General features: G+C 40.3%; 2 protein-coding genes across 8 annotated transcripts in view; one reads left to right on the forward strand and one right to left on the reverse strand.

Annotated features, from left to right (window-relative positions):
• The window catches only part of ENOPH1 (enolase-phosphatase 1), a 38,194-nt gene extending 21,190 nt beyond the window's left edge, over positions 1-17,004 (reverse strand). Inside the window, exons 1-2 of one of the 4 annotated variants that reach the window (XM_023553326.2) lie at positions 16,892-17,004; positions 1,917-2,018 (exon numbers count right to left, since the gene is read on the reverse strand). In XM_023553326.2, the coding sequence (XP_023409094.1) occupies positions 1,917-1,950 (34 nt within the window). In that variant the 5' untranslated portion in view covers positions 1,951-2,018; positions 16,892-17,004. Of the gene's footprint in view, positions 1-1,916; positions 2,019-16,252; positions 16,395-16,891 lie in introns of those variants that run through there. The other 3 variants (XM_023553325.2, XM_023553324.2, XM_003414122.4) reach the window with 3 other exon arrangements.
• A 382-nt stretch (positions 17,005-17,386) lies between these two features.
• On the forward strand, positions 17,387-24,235 carry HNRNPDL (heterogeneous nuclear ribonucleoprotein D like). Of its 4 annotated transcripts, XR_775838.3 has the most exons (9): positions 17,387-17,944; positions 18,718-18,886; positions 18,983-19,144; positions 19,599-19,730; positions 19,851-19,965; positions 20,409-20,579; positions 20,911-21,003; positions 21,379-21,483; positions 22,171-24,235. XR_775838.3 is itself a non-coding variant. In XM_003414123.3 (8 exons), exons 1-7 carry the CDS (start codon positions 17,502-17,504, stop codon positions 20,979-20,981), a joined length of 1,263 nt encoding a protein of 420 aa, XP_003414171.1. In that variant the 5' UTR covers positions 17,387-17,501; the 3' UTR covers positions 20,982-21,003; positions 22,171-24,235. The 4 variants fall into 4 exon arrangements, 2 of the variants coding, with proteins under 2 accessions (XP_003414171.1, XP_023409091.1); XR_002786806.2 differs by lacking the exon at positions 20,409-20,579; XM_003414123.3 differs by lacking the exon at positions 21,379-21,483.
• Positions 24,236-24,720: the final 485 nt, after the last annotated feature.

Here is a 24,720-nt window from a genome sequence, read left to right on the forward strand (position 1 = left end):
CAATTGATAAAATCATGTGATTCTTGTCTTTTGTTTTATTTATATGATAAAAAAAATTAAAAAAAAAATTTTTTTATTTATTATTTACATGATGGATTACATTAATTGTTTTTCTAATGTTGAACCATCCCTGCATACCTGGTATGACTCTCACCTGGTTACAGTGAATTATTTTTTTGATATGTTGTTGAATTCTATCGGCTAGAATTTTGTTGAGGATTTTTGCATCTAAGTTCATAAGGGATGACCCAGTGCCATCGAGCTGATTCCGACTCATAGCGACCCTATAGGACAGAGTAGAACTGTCCCCTAGAGTTTCCAAGGAGCGCCTGGCGGATTCAAACTGCTGACCCTTTGGTTGGCAGCCACAGCACTTAACCACTACACCACCAGGGTTTCCTAATAAGGGATATAGGTATGTAATTTTCTTTTTTTTGTAGTGTCTTTACCTGGTTTTGGTATCAGGGATATGCTTGGCTTCACAGAATGAGCTTGGAAGTATTCCGTCCTTTTCTATGCTCTGAAATACCTTTAGTAGTAGTGTTAACTCCTCTGAAAGTTTGGTAGACTCTGCAGTGAAGCCGCCTGGGCCAGGGTTTTTGTTCGGAGTTTTTTGATTACCTTTGCAAGCTCTTCTTTTGTTATGGGTCTATTTAGTTGTTCTACCTCTGTTTATGTTAGTTTAGGTAGGTAGTATATTTCTAGGAATTCATCCACTTCTTCTAGGTTTTCAAATTTGTTACTGTACAATTTTTCATAGCAATCCGATATGGTTTATCAATTCTGTTGTATTTTTTCAAAGAACCAGCTTTTGGTCTTATTAGTTCTTTCAACTGTTTTTCTGTTTTCTATATCATTTAGTTCTACTCTAATTTTTAGTATTTGTTTTCTTCTGGTGCCTGAGGGTTTCTTTTGTTGTTCTCTTTCTATCTTGTAGGGATAATTCTTCAATTTTGGCCCTTTCTTTCTGTATGTGTTCATTTATTGATATAAATTGACCTCTGAGCACTGCTTTCACTGTGTCCCAAACGTTCTGATAGGAAGTACTAACACTGAAATTTAAACTCAGTTGTTGTTGTCAGGTGCCATCGAGTCGGCTCTAACCCACAGCAACCCTATATACAACAGAACGAAAACCTAGAGGCATGGTTTATGTGAAAGGAGAAAAAGCATATAATGATATGGTATGGATTGTTGATTCAACAAACCAGGACTTCAATTAAATCTCATCATTCCCTCTGTACTAGAACTAAGGAGGAAACAAAGAATATCTCAGTAAAATCAGTTTATGCCTGGATCCATTGAAAAGAAACGAGCAAAGCACTACCTGGTTCTCATTCAGTTTCCTACAATCTCCTATATCTTGCAAAAACCCCTAACAGCTATTTAGAACGATTACCCTATAGCACCACATGTGTCCAATATCTAAAGGCTCAATGAGCACATGAAACCAGGTGGGTATGAAGGCAGGGCCACAGGTGAGCTGGGATGGGACATCTGGAGGGGGAGTGTGGGTGTGAGGACCCAGGAGCACTGGGTGCAGGAGGGGTCAGCAGGGACTCTTGCCGAGAGGTGAGAGAAGCTGGAGGATGATGAAGTTATGAGATGCTGTCACTCTGAGAGAGATATTCATGAAAAATGAGATGAGGCTGCATAAAACCTTTTGCATTCCGCCCAGAAAGGGCTGAAATTTATAAATACGGGTGTGCAATTTAACCTCTAGAGACAAGGAACTGCTGTGATCTGGCTGTTTAATTACATACTGTAGATTCTCAGCAGTCAAGTCTCTGCAATGTCCGGAAATCCAGGCCACTTATTTCAGGATATGTTCCGAGCACGAGAAGTCCAAGTTTCCAGGCATTTTCAATTCTAAGACACTTGACAATGTGAACGCAAGACAACAGAAATGTCCCAACCTGTTTCCTCAAGAGACTGACATCCTGCTGGCATTCCTCTTCTTCCCAATGTGTTTGCAGATACTCTTTAACATTTTCTTTGATGTAAGGAAATAAAGTGTCCTGGATAAAACAGTAAAAGAAAAAACAAAAGAATTTAACTTTAGTCATCTGCACAAATCAACTTCATCCACAATCTCACTTTAGCCAATCCTAGCGAACAAATCAATGGAACTCTTGAAAATTGCTGTTGTGGACACATGCGTGAGACAGACAGACATGGAGACCAAGAACAAATGAACTAGACCAGGAGTCAGTAAACTATAACCTGCAGGCCAATTCTGTCTGCTGTCTGTTCTTGTAAATGAATTTTTATTGAACACAGCCACATTCATTTTTTCTTACATAGTGTCTATGGCTACTCTGGGGCAATAATGTGAGAGTTGAGTAGATAGAACAGAGACCATTGGCCTGCAAAGTCTAAAGTATTTACTATCTGGCAAGTTACAGAAAAAGTCTGCCAACTTCCTGAACTAGATTGCTAGACCACAGGTCCTTGAGGGCAGAGATTGAGTGTGTCTGGCTTACGGCTATATGCCCAATGCATACCACAGTACCTGGCACATGTACATAACTCAAGTATCTGCTGAAAGAATGGTGTCCACACATAAGAGATGTTTTAAAAAAACTGATCACCATGATTCTTGGAAATCAGACTACCTAAAAGGTATCTTATAAGAGTGATGAGCAAAACAATTTGGTTAATAAATAACCTGGAAGTAATCCATCGACTCGATGGCACTGTCTATTTATTTTTTTTAAGTAATCCGTGCATCAGGAACATGATTTATCTTAGGCCAATTTTTTTACATTTATTTGGAAGTATAGCATATGCATCTTTTCAAATTGGATGATGGCAATTTTTTTTGGTGCCTACTATATTTTTACTATATACCACCACCACTCATCTGTCAGTTTGTCCAATATCTAAAGACTCAATGAGCACATGAAGCCAGATGGGTACGAAGGCAGGGCCCCAGGTGAGCTGGGATGGGACATCTGGAGGGGGAGTGTGGGTGTGAGGACCCAGGAGCACTGGGTATAAGAGGGATCAGCAGGGACTCATGCCAAGAGGCGAGTGAAACTGGAGGACGATGAGCTTGCGTGTTGCTCTGATGCTGGAAGCTACGCACCAGTATTTCAAATATCAACAAGGGCACGCATGGTGGACAGGTTTCAGTGGAGCTTACAGACTATTATGAAGAAAGGCTCAGCGATCTACTTCTGAAAATTAGTCAATGTAAAGAAAAAGCCCTTATTAATAAGGCACTAGCACGCACTATTACCAAATTATTTGTGCCAAGTAAAACATAAGCCTCTTCCAATTAGTGCTGACCAGAACCACCCTATGGTCCAGCTTCGTGAACAGCGCAGGTGACAACACTTTCAAATCCACTGATTGATGCTTTCTGACTCCATTCTCCTTTAAACTGGGCAAGAATCACCCATGGCTCAAATTTAGTGATAAATAATAGCAGTGAAGTTCCCAGAGGATAAATCACAAGCACAGCCAACTCACTCAAACAACACTCACTGAGGGCCTACTGAGTGCCAGCCACTTCCCACACTCATAAACATAGCCCCTGCCCTTGGGTAATTTGCAGCAGTAAAAGGTGCACAGTTTCAAATGATTAATTCTGAACTTTTGGGGTAAGTTTTAGAAGCTGGAGATTACTTTAGAATCCCTGAGCATCCAATCTGCCTTTCTCACCATATGTACAGCCCCACTCTGTACTAAGTAAACACATAAAGCTACGTAACAGGGCTAGAACTTGGTATAACATTTGAAATATTATCTGTTGTCTGCAAAAATGCTACTGCATAACATAAAAGTACATGGTGCAAACAACTAAATTTTAAAGATCTTAATGTTTCAACAAATACTTACTAAGCATCTACTACGTAAGATAACTATACTTTTAAGTTGTTTATAATCTAGTGGGGGAGATGAACAGAAAAACCAGTAATTACAGCATAGCCTGACGTATGCTATATGATACCACCTAAGAATGCTCTAAAATGAGACTTTTTTAAGTTAGTATTTACTGCCCAACCCCGCCCAGTGAAAAATTTGCAGGCTTACAAAATAATTTCAGAAATAATGTGATGATAAATGTTTTAACTTCAGTTACAATCCATTTATGGATAATTTCAGAATACTATAAAATGGAAAAAAAAAATGCCATAATAAACTCAGGATTCTATAAGTAAATGTGAGTATTTTTAGTCTGCCCAGCACCTAAGGGGTTGCTACAGTTTAGCAGTACAAAAGGCTATAGAACTAAATGAGGGTATTTGTATTTCAGGGGCCTATGATTGAAGTCCACTGAACGCTCGAGGGGATACTATACAAGGAGCAATTTATACTACTGTACACAGCTTAATGGTAGCTTTCTAAAAGGGTTCCATTAAGCACCACAAAATTTCTAAAGAGCTAATTAAAGAAGTTGCCTTTACATATGTTTAGAAGTTCAAATATGCATTTGCTTTATGGTTAAGTGGTTGTTTTAATGAAAATGTCATAGAATCAATAAAAATAAAATTGTTGCTATAATATTTACTCGTCTCCTTTGAAGAAAATGGGTAATAAAAAGGTGCCTCCTAAAAATAATACTTAAATTAAAATAAAAAAAACTTTTAAAAGCCTTCCAAGGGAACTACACAGTGTAAATGATTTACAGGATTTACGACTTACAATTTTTTCAGTCAGAAAGTTGAACAACATAAAGGCAACACTGGTGCCACAATGGTTGAGAGCTCGCCTGCTAACTAAAAGGTTGGCAGCTCAAACTCACCAGCCACTCCACAGGAGAAAAGACCTGGTGATCTGCTCCCATAAGGATTACAACCTAGGAAACCCTATCCGGCAATTGTACTCTGTCATACAGGGTCCCTGTGAATCAGAATTGATTCGAAGGCACATAACACCACCACCACTACAGTACTTCTCCATTAATCTAAGGACAAAAAGACAAAGCAAAATTAAGTAGCTAGATGATTCTTAAAAATAAATCATATTCTCTAAACAATACTTTTAAAAAGGTTATAAACAGAGCATAGAGTAGAATCCTACTTTTGGTAATACCTAATGAACAGAACAAAATCTGGGAAAACATGTATCTAAATGTTTATAAAGATTCTCTGAGTCCTAAGATTATAGGAATAAAAAAATTTTTTTGCATACCTATTTTCCACAATGAAAATGTATACTCTAACTAGAATAAAAAAAAAATTTAGTTTTAGTAAAAAAAAAAACAAACATATCATAGACTGCCTATAGTGTTTCAAATAAAGCTGTCCCCTACAAAAGCAAATATATTACAGATTATTTATCCTAAGATTAAAATTAGGGAAAACTAAATGCTATGGACAAGAGCAATCAGTTATCTGTGGCAATACGGCTAAAGAGTTTAGTAAAACCCAAATTCCAACCAGAATGACCAGAGTGGCCTCAAAGAGAACAGAGCTATAGCAACACAGGTAGTTAATCAGCTATGTTTAATAAATGTGAAGACAGACCATATTTGTGGTGGCTTTTTTTTTTTTTTTTTTAGAGAATGAGAATAAGAAAAAACATAGCATTGTATCTCAAGTGTCAAAGTGACTTTCTCCGATGATACTACTAGCAAGTATTTTTCTAAGGCCAGCCTTTTCATACAGCTTTCCCAATATGATTTTACTGTCAGATCTCTGTGGTAACAATATTGTTGTTGTTAGTTGCCGTCCAGTCGATTCCAACTCACAGGGACCCGTGTGTGCAGAGTAGAACCGCACCCCATAGGATTTTGCAGGCTGTAACCTTTCGGAAGCAGACCGACAGACCTTTCTTCAGAGGCACCTCTCGGTAGGTTTGAACCTTTCAGTCAATAGTTGAGCACTTAATCAACTGTGCCACCCAGGGAATCCCCCCCAAAAAAGCTCCTAAATCAAGAAGCTGAAAAGACAGAGTATTAAATTATAACAGTGACCTATCTGAGTTAAAAACATTTAAAATGCTTTGGATGAAAGGCTATCTTAATAAAGCATAGTAAGAATATTCGTATATGACAGCATACATAAAACTTTGTTTCTAAAAATTTTAAAGAAAGCTGCCCCCTACCAAAACAACAAAACACTTCATTTTTTATATATGTGAATTATAATCCTTCCCTTCCTCTTTCAGCAACAGTAATTCAATTCAAGCCATCTCCGAGCCCCAATTTCATTAAGATTCACCGTGCAGAGAGGTCACAATGATCAAATCAGATTTATGCTATTGTGAACATCTTCGTTTCCTTCAGATCTCTTGATCTGCAGCAGTTTGACCGCTGCCTCTGAAAATGTGGCCACCAAACCCTGAAAAACAAAAAGCCTGCAGCCATGGTGTAACCAGAGCAAAGGGAAGCAGGCATATCACCTCCTTATGCCAGGCTCTTTACCTCTACTAACACAGCCTGGCACAGAACGCATTCAAAGGCTGGCTACTTCTCTTTCTATTGTTATTACTATTTACTTCTATTGCTGTTTTTGCTATTGTTGCCGCATCTCTAAAAATGGTTTTCCAAGTTTTACCTAAACACTTCTACCAGTGGTAATTTACTGCCTCTTGCAGTGGTCCACACCATCTGCCAGATAGCTTCAGCAGTTGTGGTATTAGAACTGTCTCTTAAATAACCTTCCTGAAGACCATACTAGGAAATACCAAGAGAAGTTTCAGTGTTCTGGTTGTTCCACAGGCCACCAGTGCTTAGAATTATGCCTCTGTTGTCCCCATCTTCACGGTGTAAGCAGGGAGAGTCCCATAAAGTGTACGTCCCCTCTGAAAGCTGAGGCCTTCAGGAATGAACAATAGATTTCATTATCTGCATCTGAAATGAATTAATAAGTGTCTTGCTGATAAGACAAAGGTGTCTCCTCAATCTCATTAAGGAGATTAAACCGCAATTAAAGAAAGATAAACTATAATCTAATTAATTATAATTAATCACACTGCACAAGGGAATGTTGTCATTACCTGAGGCCAGGGTGGGGATATGATTTTAAAAAAAGAGGTACCAAGCAGACAGGTTATCTTATCAGCCTCTCCAATGAGCTCCAGAGAGAGAAGAGAAACGAATTCACATTTATCTTCTTGAATCCAATTAACAGCTCTGCAAAGTAGGCCTGATTTGACCCCTTTTTATAGGGTCACTATGATCCAGAATCAACTCAATGGCCACAGAGTTTGGTTTCATTGGTTCTATAGATGAAGCTGAAGTTCAAAGAGGTTTCACAGCTGGTAGGGAGTAAAGCCAGGCCTCAACCCCAGGCCTATCGACTTCCAAAGCTTGGGCCCAGACAGCTCTGGTGGGTTGATGACTTCCGACAACACAAATCATTCGGACCGCCCAGCTCCTTGGATCCTGATAACATATTCCATATGGGAACTTCTAGAGCCCTGGTGACACAGTGGCTAAGCATTTGGCTGCTAACCAAAAGACTGGCAGTTGGAATCCACCAGCTGCTCCTTGAAAACCCTATGGGGCAGTTATACTCTGTCCTGTGGTGTCACTAGGAGTCGGAATCAATTTGACAGCAATGAGTGAGAGAACTTCTAATACAACTTTGGTTTTCCAAAGAGACTTCATACTGAGAAAATAAGAGATTTTGTCTCACTTAGCAGTTCTACAACATTTCCAATGAAGTAACAGTAGTATTAATACAACTCCCTGGGTGATGCAAACTGTTAATGTGCTTGGCTGCTAACCGAAAGGCTGGAAGTTCCAATCCACCAGAAACACCTTGGAAGAAAGGTTTGGCAATCTACTTCCAAAAAGTCAGCCATTAAAAACCCTATGGAGCACAGATGTACTCTGACACACACGGGGTTGCCATGAGTTAAAGCTGACTTGATGGCAACTGGTGGTAGTAGTAATTAGTAATATCAGGAGTAACTGTCAACATTTCCTAAATCCTTACTCTTACAGGCTCTTCCCTTCTCTATCTAAACTCACTCTTTAGTGATCTCATCCAATCCCATGATTTTAAATACCATGTATATGCTGAAGACATTCAAATTCATAGCTCTAGCCCACAGCCCAGACTTCTTACCTGAACTCCAGACTGATTTTTTCCAACTGCCTACTCCACTTGGATATCTAATCCCAACCCACCCTCATCTCAAACTACACGTCTCTAACTAAATTCTTGACTCTACCCCTTAATCCTGCTCTTCCCACATTGCCGCATCTCAGTAAATGGCATCTCCATCCCTCTACGTACTCAGACCAGAAACCTTAGTCATATCTGACTCCTCTCCTACACATCCAGTCAATCTATCAACAAATCCTGTCACTCTACCTTCAAAATATACCCAAAATTTAATAGCTTCTCAAGACTGCCACTGCTACCACTCAAAATTTATTCAATGAAATGACTGAATGATGGCCTGCATGATCACATTTCAATCCTCAAAATAACCTTATAAAGCCAGTACTATTTACTCATTTTACAAAGGCATTTAAACATTAAGTATATTAATAAACTGGGATTATGGTTTGTCAATCTAGTTCTTTTTGTGAGTTTTGAGTTTAAAGAGATTCCCAGAAGCTGATCACCTGAGGTAAAAAGATCTAATTTAGCTTACTGAACCTACAAAGACTGGGAGCCATACAAAGCCCAGCCCAGGGAGTCAGCCAGCCTCTTGGTGCAGAATAGCTTAACTGCCAAACACTGGTCTGACCGTGAACTCCTCTCCCAAGTCTCACCAAGGTCCCAGTGCTGGGATTACCACTAGTTTACAAACTGGTTGCCTCAGTCTTCCTTTACTTAGTAAAGGAGTACCAACTCTACACTTTTTAGCTTTAAAAGGAACCTGTTACAAGACTACATAATGAATCATTGAAAACAAAATCAAGTTAAGAAATGAGCCCTTGGGCAAGGAAACTAGATTAACGAAAACGAAACAACCACACCAGAAATGAGAATGTTCACACATGGCGAAGAATGTAACCAATGTCACTGAACTATTTGTATAGAAATTGTTGAATGGGAACCTAAACTGCTGTGTAAATCTTTACCAAAAACACAATAAAATAATAATAAACTGGGTATGTGCTTGTCAGCAAATGTGTTTTTTAGTTATATGATTCATTTTTTATTTTGTTTTTCCTATAGTTCTTTTTCTGTTCCTTTCTAATGTCCTTGAAATATATTTTAGTTGTAACGGAAAATGGCAATCATAATAAAAAAGTCAGTGCAGATTTCTGAAAGGGTTTTTGTATAAGTTTTATACAGAATTTGGAAGAGAACAGGTTAAATTTAAAAATTTCAGTATTTTGGATATCAGTGTTCCTCATGAAGATACACTTCTCTATTCAATTTTAATATCTTTCAGATTTGTAAAACCATAAGTCTTATATGCCATTCTACTAAGAAATGTCTACACGTGCCCACTATGTGATTTCAAACATAAACGAAGCATGGTAAAGATTATTGTTTAAAATATATTTTTAAAAAAGAAATGAACCTTTTGTGTACATATCTAGAAGACAAAAAATGCTTTCTGACTTAAAGACATTCTGTCTTTGAAAAGAAACCCATGTTTCTGAAATGGAATCCCCTGGGAAGGGTCCACAGAGGCTCCATGAGGGCTTCTGAAGACAGAGGAACTGACTCTCCAAACAAGTTTTTCGTGACATGATGGAGAACTGGGTACAATAGGCCTCTACCTCTGCCACCAAAAGCAGTTTTGAAAGTTAAATGAGTTGATAGTATGGAATTCAAAAGTCTTACACAAAAAGTTTTTACTGTTAAAAAAGAAAAAAAAGTTTTTTTGCATTAGTGGAGAAGTGATACCGGGTGAGCTATAAGGATAGAAAGTTTTAAGAGCCATCATGCAAGGTAAGAGTAAGGCTTTTTCAATGCTAAGTTCAGGGTATCCTTTAAAAAGTTTATCTGGTCAAGATAAAAAAGCCTAAGTATAAAAAACAAACAGGGGTTATATATTAAAATTAGTGCCTCTTTTTTGGCTGATTTGACTAATGACTTTACTGTATCAATCAAGCTCTTAAATAGTCATCTCTGATTGGTAGAAGCATATGGAACTTTTACTCTCTACATTATACTGTTCTGTAATGTTTATAACTTTCTAACAAGCATGAATTAATATTTTTTAAAAAAGTTTATCTTCACATTAACACACAGGTTCCTACAGAATAATATTTTTAGCTTTTTGCCTTCTTTGGTAATAAAATTTTCTCTTATAGTTTTTAATTTTCCATTGCCAAACTGATTTCTTCCTCTAACCAAATATTTGCTAACCACTTCACTCCCACTAAGATGCCTAAGATAAAAAAAAAAAGAAAACAACAGATGTTGGCAAGGATGTGGAGATATTGGAACCCTTACCCATTTCTGGTGGGAATGCAAAATGGTATAGCTGTTCTGGAAAACAGTGTGTTGATTCCTCAAAAAACTAAAAACAGAACTACCATATAATCTAGCAATTCCACCACTAGGTATATACCCAAAAGACTTGAAAGCAGGGACTCAAAGAGAGACTCTTACATCAAAGTTCACTGAGGCACTATTCACAATAGCCAAAAGTTAGGAACAACCTAAATACCCATCAAGATAAAAGGATAAACAAAATGTGGTATACACAATTCAACGGACTACTACTCAGCAGAGGGGAGAAATGAAGTCTTGATACATGCTATAGTATGGATGGAGCTTGAAGACATCATGCTGAGCAAAATAAGCCAATCACAAAAGGACACTGTATGACCTCACACACATAAAAAGACAAGAAAAGGCAAATGTATAGAAGCCAAAGTTTATCAGTGCTTACCAAGGACCGGAGGGAGGAGGGAAAGGGGGAGGTTAACTGTGCTAAAAAAAAATTACACTTATTAAGGGTAGGGCTGCACAGCCAATTATTGTAATTGCTGTAACTTGTACACCTGTAAAAAGTTGATTTGGTACAAGCTGTGTGACTAATACATTCACAAAAACGACAAAAAAAAAGTAGCTACTGAGGTTGCTTATGTACGACCAAATATCTCCTGGGATTTGGTTCCTTGGTTTGGAGGTTTAGGGTCATGGTTTCATGGTACATCCCAGTTAATTGGCTTAATAAAGTATTCAGAGCTTCTGTTCTCTCTCCTAGTTCACTGCATAGGTCCTGGGGTCTTTAAAGCTTGCAAGCGACTATCCAAGACACAAAAATTGGTCTCTGGAACAGAGGAAGAACGGGAGTCAGGGATAGAAGAGGGAATAGAATGTGTGGCTAATTGCCTCCATGAAGAAGTGCCTCCTTTGTCCTGAGACAAGAAGAACTGGATGGTGCTTGGCTACTATTACTGAACATTTCGATCAAAGGTTCCATAGAAGAATCCTGATCAAAAGAAGGAAAATGCAGAACAGAATTTCAAATTCTCATGTAATCCAATCTTTCTGAAACCATGGAGGGCGATGAATCCTTGGAACTATTGCCCTGAAATAATCTTTAAACCTTAAACCCTGCAGTCATCTTAAAATTGTACAATAGTTTGTTTAGCTTAACCAGTAAAAAAAAAACGCCTGCCTTGAGCATTACACTCTTTTAAGAACTATCTATACAGGATCAAACTGACAAGAGCAACTCAAGATTAGAGAGGAACCTTAGGGGGCCATGAGTTTGTTACTGAGGAACAACTCAGAAAACGAGGGTGAGGATGGTTGTACAACTTGAAGAATGTAATCAATGTCCCTAAATTGTGCACATAGAAACTGTTGAATTGGTATATGTTTTGCTGTATATATTCTCAACAACAGCAAAATAAATATAATTTAGAAGGAAAAAATCCCAACTGTTTATTACAAATGTCCCTATGATACAGACATTTCACTTAAATGTCTACTGCCATCAATTATCTAGAAATTAAGAGGAGGTGGAAAGGAGTGGTGGAGGGGGGAGTCCACAAGGGAATTTTAGAGATCTCCCAGAAATTTTCACACCTATCATCCTGCTATCCTGCATGTATCCATAACTCCATTATTTTCCAAACATTCTATTTGTCCTTTAAGAAATGTACTTTTGTTTTACAGTTCAGTTCTTGAAGACAATTTGCAAAAGCTAGGGAGAACACCACTCCATTAATGTTTTGGTGTCCAACGAGACTAATTTCGCTTTCTTAATCTCTTTTGTATAGAACTTTACTGATCCATTTTCCCTGACCTTTGAGAGGTTTTGATTCTATAAACGATAGACTTCCTCTAATTCATTCATACTTTCTAGCTTGGTCTGCTTTATCACCCCAAGTAAGTTTTTGAAATGCCACTCTCCTGAAGATTCAAAAAGCATTATTTGTGTATATATGTGCATACATGTATATGATCTAAAGGCTCTGAGAAGTCAAATAGTAAAAAAAAAAACTAAACCCTTTGCTGTCAATTCATAGTAACCCTGCAGGACAGAGTAGAACTGTCTCATAGGGTTTCCAAAGCTGTAAGCCTTTATGGAAGCATACTGCCACATCTTTCTCCTGCGAAGTGGCTGGTGGGTTTGGTCCACCAGCCTTTCAGTTAGCAGCCAAATGCTTAACCACTGCACCACCAGGGTTCCTAGTTGAACATAATTTGTTCTGCATTTCCCAAAAATCCATTTAACAAAGGAATTATTTTTTGCAATCTTGCATAATTACTATAAACATCCCACAGACTTAATGTTCTTCTGAACATACTTTTAGAAATGTTGGTTTTGACAAACTCATTTGTAACAAATGAAGAATATTTTTTGAGTGCTAAGTAATGTCTTAGTTATCCAGTACTGCTCTAACAGAAACACCGTAAGTGGATGGCTTTAACAAAGAGAAATTTATTCTCACAGTCTAGTAGGCTAGAAGCCCAAATTCAGAGCATCAGCTCCAAGTGAAGGCTTTCTCTCTCAGCTCTGGAGGAGGGTCCATGTTATCAATCTTCCCTTGGTCTAGGAGCTTCTCTACACAGGAACCTCAGGTCCAAAGGACATTCTCTGCTCCAGGCACTGCTTTCTTGGTGGTATGAGGTTCCCATGTCTCTCTGCTCACTTCTTTTATATCTCAAAAGAGATTGGCTTAAGACCAAAAACCAAACCCACTGCTGTCCAGTCAATTCTGACTCATCTTGTAGATCTCATCAATATAACTGCCACTAATCCGTCTCATTTTTTTTAACACAGGGAAATCATATCAGATGACAATATGGTAGACAATCATACAACACTGGGAATCATGACCTAGACAAATTGAAAGATATTGGGGGGGGCCGTCATTCAATCCCTGAGAGTTATCTAGTGCTGATATAAAAAAACACAAGTGGATGGCTTTAACAAAGAGAAATTTATTCTCTTATAGTCTAATAGGCTAGAAGTCTGAATTCAGGGTGCCAGCTCCAGGGCAAGGCTCTCTCTCTGTTGGCTCTTGGGGAAGATCCTTGTCATCAATCTTCCTCAGTCAAGGAGCTTCTCAGTCCAGGGACCCTGCTATTCTCTTGGCTCTTGTTTCTTGGTGGTATGAGGTCCCCATGTCTCTCTGCTCACATCTCTCTTTTATACTTCAAAAAATATTTATTTAAAACACAACCTAATCTTGTAGATTGAGCCCTGCCTCATTAACATAACAGCCTCTAATCTCACCTCATTAACATCATAGAGATAGGATTTACAACACAGGAAAATCATACCAAATGACAAAATGGTGGACAATCACACAATACTGGGAATCAGGGCCTAGTCGAGGTGACACATATTTTGGGGGACACAATTCAATCTAGACAAGTAATAAACACTGCCCTATTAATTAGAATGTTGTGAATTGAACATGTCTGCAAAAAATGTGTCGTAAATCCTAGCCTCTATGCCTGTGGTTGGAAACCCTGGTGGTGCAGTGGTTAAGAGCTACGACTGGTAACCAAAAGGTAGGCAGTTCGAATCTACCAGGTGCTCCTTGGAAACCCTATGGGGCAGTTCTACTCTGTCCTATAGGATTGCTATTTTTTTAAATGCCTGTGGTTATAATCCCATCTGGGAATGGGTAGTCTTTATGTTAATGAGACAGGATCAGCATAGGGTATATCTTCAATCTCTTTTGAGATATAAATTAAACAAGCAAGTGCTTGAAGTGCTTACTGATAAAGATCAAAGACTACAACCAGCAGTACAGATTACACTTTAACATAAACAAAACATAAATCCTCATAACTGGTCCAATAAGCAACATCACGATAAACGGAGAAAAAACTCCAGTTGTCAATGATTTCATTTTACTTGGATCAACACCCACGGAAGCAACAGTCAAGAAATCAAACTACTTTCCGAAACGGGCAAATCTGCTGCAAAAGGCCTCTTTTCGGTGTTAAAAAGCATAGATGTCACCTTGAGGACTAAGGTGGGCCTGACCCAAGCCATGATATTTTCAATCGCGTCATATGCATACAAAAGCTCGCCGGCGAATAAGGAAGACCAAAGAACTGAAGGCTTTGGATCATGCTGTTGTAAAGAACAGTGAATACACATACCATGGACTGCCAGAAGAACTAACAAATCTGTCTTGGAAAAGATGTACAGCCACATGTTCCTTAGAAGCAAGACTGGCAGTCTGACTCCAGAGCCACATTCTCTACTTCTATTTAGAAGACAAGAATGACTTCCTATAAAGACTCTAGGACAAGTGGTTTCCAAACCTATTTAATCATCAGAATCACCTGAAATGCTCAGTCTAGCACTAATGACTCTGAATTCCCAGGCACAAGGGCCCAAAAACTACACTTTTAACAATCTCCACAAATTCTTCTTTTGCAGTCTTCCTTGAATGTGCCTAGTGACAAACTCAAAAAATTAGATTTAGGTCACTAAGGCACCCTTACTTTCAGTATGATCCTAAAATAATTTTGCCATAGACAAAGATTCCAAGAAGTAACCTATAATACCATCTAGAAGAAGACACAATAGGGAGAAAAGGATGTTACTGTTTTGTTACAAAACTGGATATGTATTATCTTATTCCCCAAATAAACTTCCCAAAAAGTGTACCTATTTTATGTTGTGTCACTACCTCTCCTGATTGGTTTCCTGATTAAGAGGTAGGAAACGAAGAGCCACAGTGGAGTTCATAAACCACAAAAATGGGGAATCCTTTTTTTCCCTCTGAAAACTTCAAGAAAGTAGTTATTTTTGTCACAATCAACAGGAAAAAGAAAGTCAACCCAATTACCAGCATTTGGTAATCTTGATAACGCCAAACTGGGTTTCTTAAAACTCTAGGCTAAAATATCAAGGTCCTAAGATTCTTATAAAAAAATCTGAAAGTGGTGGTTGTATTGGAGTCCTGAAAGTTAACAATGCACACTGATTTTATATTATAACCTATATCAAGAAAATCATTCTTCATAGCTGAATTTTGTTTAATAAAACTAAAATAGAAAAATTTTAAAGATTCTTCAGTTTGTTGGAAGATGGGTTTTTCCTACTTTGTAAAAATAAATTTTTGACTATTATATGCAAGCACCTCTAGTTAATACTTTTATGCTATCTGAATTCTTAAGCCTCTGGGAATCAAATAAAGACAAACCTAGGCATTCCTTAAAAAATTATACTAACATTTGATATTTATTCTGATAAAAGAATACGTAAGAACATACATACGAAGGGAGTCTACTTTCATTTTTAACGCAAAGTTCTGAGCTTATGAATTAGGTATGGACAAGTGTTAACAGTGACTTCCTAGGAAGAATGCTTTGGATGGTTCGATTAAGCAGATTGAGAGCTTCAAGGTCCATGGTTTCCACTCCACGTAAAGGGGTCGGGATTCCGAAGTGTTCTATAGCTCAATAAAATCACCGCTATGGACCACAGACTGTGCAAAGTCGGCCTGTAACAGCCACAGTGGGAATACAGCAACTATGATCGCCGAAGATACCAAGGCTTCTTAAAGTCATCTTGACACTTCAGTGTTCCCCTTTTTCGAGGACTAACCCGCAGCCATGCCGCGCCGGAGCTCCACGGCCGGGCGACTACGGGGCGCGCACCTGCCGGGGAAGAGCGCCCAGGCCTCCCCTCAGCCGTTCTCCTCGGCTTTCTCGCCACCCCCTCCACCCCTTCCCATCCACTGCATCTCACCAAAGAGCACGGAAGGAAGTGGGAGGGAGAAGATGGTACAGCATCCCCCGCATCCCACCGCAGCCTATTTCCCTCCCATTCCATACCGGGTGCAAAGCCACACCGACTCTCCTTGTGCCTCCAGTGCAAGGTCTGCAATACTCTAAAAAAATTTTTTTGTTTTTAAGCACAAGTAACTTCCCCGCTCCCTTCCGCCCCTCACCTTCACGAAAGCAAGCGGGGTTGTGGTACCTTCGATATCTAACAGGATCACAGTGACTTCGGCGGGCACCGAAAGCACGACCATTTCCCTGCCGGATACTACTACCAGAATCGGCCTACTGGTAGGGAGGGCGGAGAGTGGCGGCGGCTGCAACCCTCAGAACGGTCCTGGGCTCTCTACAGCCCCGAAAAATGTTGGAGCCGACAAATACGTGCGGCCTAAAGCGCGGAGGGCAGAGGCCACCACGACGCAGCTGGAAATGAAGAACGCGGCCGCACAGGGGAACTGAACTCGCGAGCTGTGCAGGTCAGGAGGCCAAGACCACGTGGGTAAGAAAAGAGGGCGGCCCCGCGGGGATCCGAGGGGCGGGGGGAGGAAAAGCGCCAACGCCGATTGGCCGCCAGAAAGCCTCTAAGCTGATCCATCAAAATGGGCCTAGCGTGGGCGGGAACAAAGAAGCGAACGCGGGAGCACGGTGCGCGGGTGCGCGCTCTCCACAGACTGGTTGAGCGAGCGGGAGAGGCCTGGGGCACGTGCAGACTGGAGCCCCGCGAGTGGCGCGCCGGGGATGTGAGTGCCCCTTGCCCTCTACAGCACCTAACCCCTCCCCGCCCACCACCTCCACTTTTTCATATTTACAGTTATCTGACCAGGCCCCCGCCCCTCCTCCCTTCCTCAGCGCGCAGAAGAGGCCGCGTTGGGTTCTGGTTTTCCTGACTGCGTTGGTCCCGGTTCCAGTGTATCGGCTGAGGCAGGCCCGCCGCGCCCCCTCGCCGGCGCGCCTGTGGCGGTAGCGGAAGAGGCACCCGCGCCTCGCCGCTGCCCGAAAGGGTTGCCGGGCACCCGCTTCCTGTTCGGCTGGTTCCAGCCAGCTCGAGGACAAAACACGCGTGCGCGCGGCGGAAGGGCGCGCTCGCCGCCTCGGCCACGAGCGTCGGGCGCAGTCAGCCTTTCTCCGGAGCAGCTTGGCCACGGTTTTAAACGATAGCAGCAGCCACCGCAGCAGCTCCGCACTGGGGGACCGAGGGAGAAAAAAGGCAGGGTTGACGGCTGTTTGCTAGGAGTGGGCTGGATCGGACGCCAGAGACAAAGGCTCTCAAGGCAAGAGGGACTGTGGCCCCGCGACGGCACTGCTTGAGATTTTTGACTCAGGGACTTTTCGCACCATCGTTACTTTCTTCTGATTCTCCTCTGATCCCAAGCCCGCGTCCCCTCACCAGCGACTTCGCTCCTCACCGGGAGGGCCGCGATGGAGGTCCCGCCCCGGCTTTCCCATGTGCCGCCGCCATTGTTCCCCTCCGCTCCCGCTACTTTAGCCTCCCGCAGCCTCTCCTATTGGCGACCGCGGGCGCCGCGGCAGCTCGCTCCGCTCCTCCCTTCGCTCGCTCCCAGCTCCTCCCGGCAGGGGGCGCGCCGGGCCCAGCGCCACGTCACCGCCCAGCAGCCCTCCCGATTGGCGGGTGGGGCGGCTATAAAGGGAGGTCGCAGGCGGCGCCCAGATCTCTTCCGCCGCCATTTTAAATCCAGTTCCATACAACGCTCCGCCGCCGCTACTGCCGCGACTCGATCTGCGCGCCAGCACCCCGCTGCCGACAACTCCGCCACAATGGAGGACATGAACGAATACAGCAACATAGAGGAATTCGCAGAGGGATCCAAGATCAATGCGAGCAAGAATCAGCAGGATGACGGGTACCGCATACTTCTTCCCTCATTCCTTCACCAGCGCGCCTCACGCGCCTTTCGTCCTTTAAGAGCCGCGCGCTGCCCCCATTCTTGCCCCGAGTCCGTTCCCCGCGTGCTCGCCGGGCCCTACTTGCTTTCAGGGAAGACGAAAGTAGGAGACAGAGGGGGTGACTCGAGCCCGCGAGGGTGGGGGAAGGGCGGAGGGGTTGGTGGAGGAGGGCGGCGGTGGCGGCGTCTGTCCCGAGTGCGCAGGCGCTGCATGGGGCCCAGGGGGGAGGGGCCGGCCTCGCTGCGCTACATGCTGCAGCTGCCGCCGCCTCTTCATTGTGTCTCAGTTTCTGCTCTGCGCGGTTTTCCTGGGGGGAACTTGGAGGACTCCTAGTTTGGAGACCAATAGGCGACTGGTACCCACATTCTAAGGACGCCTGTGATGAGTATGTTTAGGTGGAAAGTTGGCTTGACAGCTGAGTTGGAGGGTGGTCCTCGTGGGGAGAGATGAGCTCAGGAAGTGGGATTGAGCTAAAAAGTGGGGAGAACTTTTACCATATTTTGCTGGCCCGTTTTAAGTTTTGCGTTATGTAGTGTGAAGAGCGAGTTGGTTACTATTGCTTATTACCTTGAGGAATTTGGGGATTTTTGTGGACTATTATTGCTAATGTTTGTAAACATGGATAAAAATTATTTGCTCTTAGGTCACCCCACAGTTAGGTCTAATTCCCAAACTGAGGTAGACATTTGAGTTGCTAACGTTTTTAAAAACAAAAAAACTTTATTTCCAGTAAAATGTTTATTGGAGGCTTGAGCTGGGATACAAGCAAGAAGGATCTGACTGAGTATTTGTCTCGATTTGGAGAGGTTGTAGACTGCACAATTAAAACAGATCCAGTCACTGGACGGTCAAGAGGATTTGGATTTGTGCTTTTCAAAGACGCTGCTAGTGTTGATAAGGTAGGAGAGTGTTTTTGCATTCAGCTTTTGTGTTTTTTACAAATTGTTTTCGGGTTTGGTTGTGTATTGTCAAAGTAAATAAATCCTGTCTTCTAGGTTTTGGAACTGAAAGAACACAAACTGGATGGCAAATTGATAGACCCCAAAAGGGCCAAAGCTTTAAAAGGGAAGGAACCCCCAAAAAAGGTTTTTGTGGGTGGATTGAGTCCAGATACTTCTGAAGAACAAATTAAGGAATATTTTGGCGCTTTCGGAGAGGTGGGCTTTATGGTTATGTTGGCATACGTTTTTCAGTATTTGACATGCTTATTAAATGTTTGCTTTGAGGCCTTTTACAGAATATATTTATATGGCAGGTGGGGATAGGGTCCCTTCTGGTGACTGTACCTTAGTTACTGGTTTTCATGCTGTAATGGAAACTACAGTATCTAATTTATGAATTTTGGCCAAAACATGGATGTTTTTGATGTGGTCTGTCTGGACTTAAAAACTAGTGGCACTTCTTGGGTACAAGATGATAGTGAATAAAGAAAATTTTACTCTTCCTATCAGTGTTCACGCATACATCAAATCCTTGTAGATTGATAATAAAGCAGTTTTCTATACAGAAATCATCTGATTAGAATAACATGAAAAAGATGTATGGCGGTCTAAGACTTTTTGGTAGTTTTTTAACATCATTGGATGATCTTAAGATACATCTTGATTTCAGATTGAAAATATTGAACTTCCCATGGATACAAAAACAAATGAAAGAAGAGGATTTTGTTTTATCACATATACAGATGAAGAGCCTGTGAAGAAATTGTTAGAAAGCAGATACCATCAAATTGGTTCTGGGAAGGTAAAGGCATTTCAATTGTGTTATATGAAAAAAAATTTTTTTTTCAAATCTCTGTTTGAGAGGAATAAAATACTGTTTGTACTTCAATAAAAAAAAATTAACACATGTGTTTGTTTATAGTGTGAAATCAAAGTTGCACAACCCAAAGAGGTATATAGGCAGCAACAGCAACAACAGAAAGGAGGAAGAGGTGCCACAGCTGGTGGACGAGGTGGTACTAGGGGTCGTGGACGAGGTAAGACTTGATTTAAACTTAGAACTGTTAACACAGAGAAAAATGCTCAGCCTAGTGGGTGGGTTTGGGGGCTTATTAGCTTAACTTTCTTAAAAATTGGCCGCTCTTGACAGTTAGTGCCATGACTGGTAGCAGAGTATATGGCTACATGTAGTTAAGATTACATGATACACCGTGGCGTGATAGGTTTTTTTGGGCAGTAGTCCTTGTTTTAAGCAGAGCACCCTATTTTTGGGTTTGTTTTCATTTCCCGTTAAATTTAGAAAGCTTGGTATTAGCAAAATTGGGCTTTCTACCCCCTTTTTTATGACAACTGAAAATTATTTTTTCACAAAGATAGTGGTGTTTTTTGTCTCTTAAGGTTTGCAGAGTGAGGGACAAGAAAGAATCATTTACTGGGGGGTCAGAAGTTGTTTGCTAACAATTGTTGTGCATTGTTTCAGGTCAGGGCCAAAACTGGAACCAAGGATTTAATAACTATTATGATCAAGGATATGGAAATTACAATAGTGCCTATGGTGGTGATCAAAACTATAGTGGCTATGGCGGATATGATTATACTGGGTATAACTATGGGAACTATGGATATGGACAGGGATATGCAGACTACAGTGGTAAGAATATTTAACTTAATTTCTTAAACCAGTGGTATTAAAATTGAGTGTTAAAGTATAATCCCACTCTGATTGTTTCAGTGTATATGGGTTTTTGCACTTACTGAAGTGCTTGGAGTTAAGTTATCGTAGTGTTTGATAGACTCAGTGATTGGTTTTAATTTAGAGACAGTGGTGCTTATATTTGTAACAGAATGTGATTCATGTATTTTCATGTTTATTTGGCCTGCAAAGTTTTAGCCATTTAATAGTCGTTTTGTGTGTTGATATTGTCATAATGAAACCATTGATAGGAAACTATCTTAACGTAATTTTTGTCCTTTCAAAATAGGCCAACAGAGCACGTATGGCAAGGCATCTCGAGGGGGTGGCAATCACCAAAACAATTACCAGCCATACTAAAGGAGGACTTTGGAGAAAACAGGTGTGTATAAGAGTACAAGAAACCAGTGGAAATGGCTAATTTAATTTAAAGATCAATAGACAAATGAAAAAAAAGTAAAAACAAAATACCGTGTAGCCTGTTTTTTACTAAATCGTTAATTTTTTAATTGCTTTTTGAGCCTGTTTTGCCCTAAAGTGTCTATAGATCTTTAACTTTAAAGTCTGATCTCACCTTTTTTAGTATTACAGAAAAACTTAAAAGTTTTTCTGTTTGCTTTGTGTGCCAGGTGATCTAGAGGAATAATTAAACTTTTTTAGAACTATTAACAGGTAAAGTACTGAAATGGGTACAACTTAAGGAAAACAAGAATGTTGTCTTCTAACTCTGACATTATACCTTGTTTGTACCCGCCAGCGGGAACTTCATTGCAGGCCGTGTGTCACCCTGACCACGTCTATCTCTGGGGGTCGCACGTTGCGGGCAGAGCGCAAGGCATACACCAGAAAACGCTGTCCTGTGGTATGGTCTCTTCCAACTTCATGTACCAGCGTAAAGATTAAAGTGGAAAACTTCAGACTTTGGCTTCTTTTTTAATCTTTTTGAAGATTAAGTGTCTAAACTTAACTTAAATGGTTTTTTACAGGAGTTAAAGTACATAAATGCCTTTTTACAGCTTAATCATTTTGGTCTTCTGTTTAGTGTTGTATTTCAATTGTGGAGCCTCATTTTAAGTGTTCATTCTTTAAGATTTAATGCTTGCTTTTTCTTTTTATAGCTAATAGTGAAATCTACAAACCAAAACAAGAACTTTTAAATCTGGGATGTAAATTAAAGATCATATGCACAAAGCAATTCCTTTCCTGGAATAAAATAAACCTATTAGAAAATCATGCTAGTGGAAGTATTTTACTTGGCTTACTAGAGATGCTTCTAGTAGACCTTAATATGGAGCACAGTTCAACCTGTGAATATGGGAAGATTGCATTCTCAAATTCTCTTTTAAGTAGATTCAAATGTAATGTCATTTGGGAACTCCAGGGTGAGTTTATTAACCACCCAAACTATGTTTTGTCAATGAATATGCATGTGATCTTTAATTATTGAAGAAAAGAATAAAGTGAGGACTTAAAACAGTTCATGAAAGTGGACCTTTGAAAGCTTGTCAGAGTTGCACAGAGCTAATTGCTATTTTGTTTTTGTTTTTAGGAGGAGATGTAAAGTAACCCATCTTGCCAGGACGACGTTGGAGATTGGTCTCCTGTTGATCTAAGATGATTACTTTGTAAAAGACTTTCTAGTGTACAAGGCACAATTGTGTCCACCTGTATATAGCCGCCAATTAGTTTTCTTTGTTTTTACTTTGTCTTTTGCTATCTGTGTTATGACTCGATGTGGATTTGTGTTTATACAAATTTTATTTGTATGATTTCATGTTAAACTTCAAATAAATGCTTCCTTATGTGATTGTTTTTCTGTGTCAGGTACTAAGTAGCTTTGTAAAAATGTAATATTAAATAAGCAATAATTAAGGCACGGTTTGTTTTGTAGGAAATGTTGGTCCATAGGGAGAAACAGTAGTCCTTTATGAATAGCCAGCCACATTGTCATCCTGTTCCCCATTTTTATAGACGTACTCTGTGCTCACGGCTTCATCTCCCTTTTAATTGAGGCTTATGCTACCCCATTAATGTTCTTTTTCCTCTGTGTATCTGTAGACTTCATCATCGGGACTTTTTAAGTTGAAGTATTGTCATGAGCTGTATTTCTCTAGTAGACCATGAGTCTTCTGAGTTAACAATTTCAAGAAAAGTACTTTGTAACGCAAAAGACATTTATAGCTGTTAATGACTGGAGAAGATTTTGCTTTGTTCCTTTATGCAGAGGGCCATTTGTTATGATTTGCTGATTCTTTGGCTTCAGAGTCACTTGACGATCTTCTAGAAGAAGCTTTAGCTCATCACAAAGCTTCTAACAGTTGTCTTGGTAAAATCTTCAGGGAAAAAACACGCAGTTAGAATGACCTTTAATTTAAAATGTAGCTAGCAAATTACAAGGATTTTAGCAGAGGAGTATGAAGTTACTAGATGAGAAGATTAGATAAAGTATTTGAAGTAGTGGCAGAGTGAATTCTCTTGGTGTTCTGTCACAGCCATTGCCAAACTGAACATTGGGACGTTTTTGGGAAACTACTGGTAGAGTTAATTGCCCTTGTGGTTGTGAGTTCTTAGAAAAAGACATTGTTTTTAACAGAAGTCAGTGCATGAGCTGAGCGGTTAAATATTTCCAGGTTCAGCTGTAGAAGTAGTAGAAGGGCATGCTTTAAACCTTGCAAATACTAATGCACAGCTGATTTACGGCATTACAGCAGATCTTCCTGGTGCATTGAAAAGGAAATCAAGCAGTTTGGTTTCTAGGTTTTCAGGTACATACATAGATCCCAGCTTTGAATTTTGCATTTAGTGTATTTAGTTGGATTTAAGGAAAAGCTATTTTCCACGGTTCCACCTTAGTCTGCTAAGATCATTATGAAGTACACTTGGCATACTCGTGCATGTGCAGACTAGTTGATTTCGCAGTCAACCAAGTAGTTCTGTATGGTGATGGACTTTTTTTTTTCCTTGATTTGATGCCTGCAGATTTGTTTCTGTGATGTTTGTACCCAGTCAAGTTAAAAACGCTCTTGGCCTTGTGTTTTGCTCCTGTGTTGCTATTTGATCTTAACACCCGGGCCAAGTACTAATGTTGGCTATCACAAGGGATTATTTCTCTATTTCAACGTGCAACCTTAGGGAACTGAAGGCAGATAATTTCATTTTAAGTGTGTTGTCAAGTCAGCAGGTGCAGTGTCTTCAGAGTAGTGAATCCTGTAAGTTCAAATTTATGATTAGGTGACAAGTTGACATTGAGATTGTCCTTCCCTGATCCAAACTGAATAAAAGCTTTAAAAAAAAATCCACGCTCTTCAGTCAAGTCTTGATACATTTGACCTTGAGGAAGTTACATCTAGAGGTTATCATCTGAGATGGTTTACAAAGAATTGAGTGGGGAGTAAAAGTGAATCTGATTTTCTTCGAGGGCCTTTGGATTCTGGATTCTTGTGTTCTGATTAATTCAGTTTTACAGCCTATAAATGTTCACCAACTGCGTTTGTAAACTGGAAAAATGTAGACCAAGGATAAGTGCTCTAGGCACTTCTAGTTAGATAAACTGTAAAATTAGTATCAAAATCTCTTTCCCAAGTATTTAGGACTTAGGTGAGTAATGTGTGAAGTCAGTTGAAGGGATCAGGGTAGTAATTGCGTTTTGAAGTACTTATGACATTCAAACATACTGAAGTAACCTGTTTATGTTGCTAAATATGCTACCTGGATTGTTTTGACCAAGTTCTATGTGCTGTTAGGCATTGTAACAGAAACCTAATTGCCAGAGTTACTTAAAACGGGACTACACAATGTTAATATTTCATAGTATTGCAGCGACATTTATTATAATAAAAATTGCCATTGGGTTGGTTCCAACTCATAACCATCCTATAGGACAGTGTAGAACTGTCCCAGAGTGTTTCCAAGGAGCAGCTGGTAGATTTGAGCTGCCAGCGTTTTGGTTGGCAGCCAAGCTCAACTTCTGTGACACCAGGGCTCCCATTTATAAGATTAAAAAAAAATTAGGGCTGTTAAAAGTTAACATTTATCTACTGGGGTACAAACATGAGTAAGCAGAGCCTTATATTCCATCACTTCTTGGTGCTGGTTTCTT

The sequence above is a fragment of the Loxodonta africana genome, chromosome 5 (genome assembly GCF_030014295.1).
Source record: "Loxodonta africana isolate mLoxAfr1 chromosome 5, mLoxAfr1.hap2, whole genome shotgun sequence".
Lineage (NCBI taxonomy): Eukaryota > Metazoa > Chordata > Mammalia > Proboscidea > Elephantidae > Loxodonta > Loxodonta africana.

Bases quoted from the DNA above. Each gene is read 5' to 3' on its own strand.
- HNRNPDL (XM_003414123.3), top strand. From the start codon at position 17,502: ATGGAGGTCCCGCCCCGGCTTTCCCATGTGCCGCCGCCATTGTTCCCC. The intron at 17,945-18,717 runs GTACCGCATACT...CTTTATTTCCAG, and splicing joins AAGAATCAGCAGGATGACGG to TAAAATGTTTATTGGAGGCT. The intron at 20,580-20,910 runs GTAAGAATATTT...CTTTCAAAATAG, and splicing joins GGGATATGCAGACTACAGTG to GCCAACAGAGCACGTATGGC.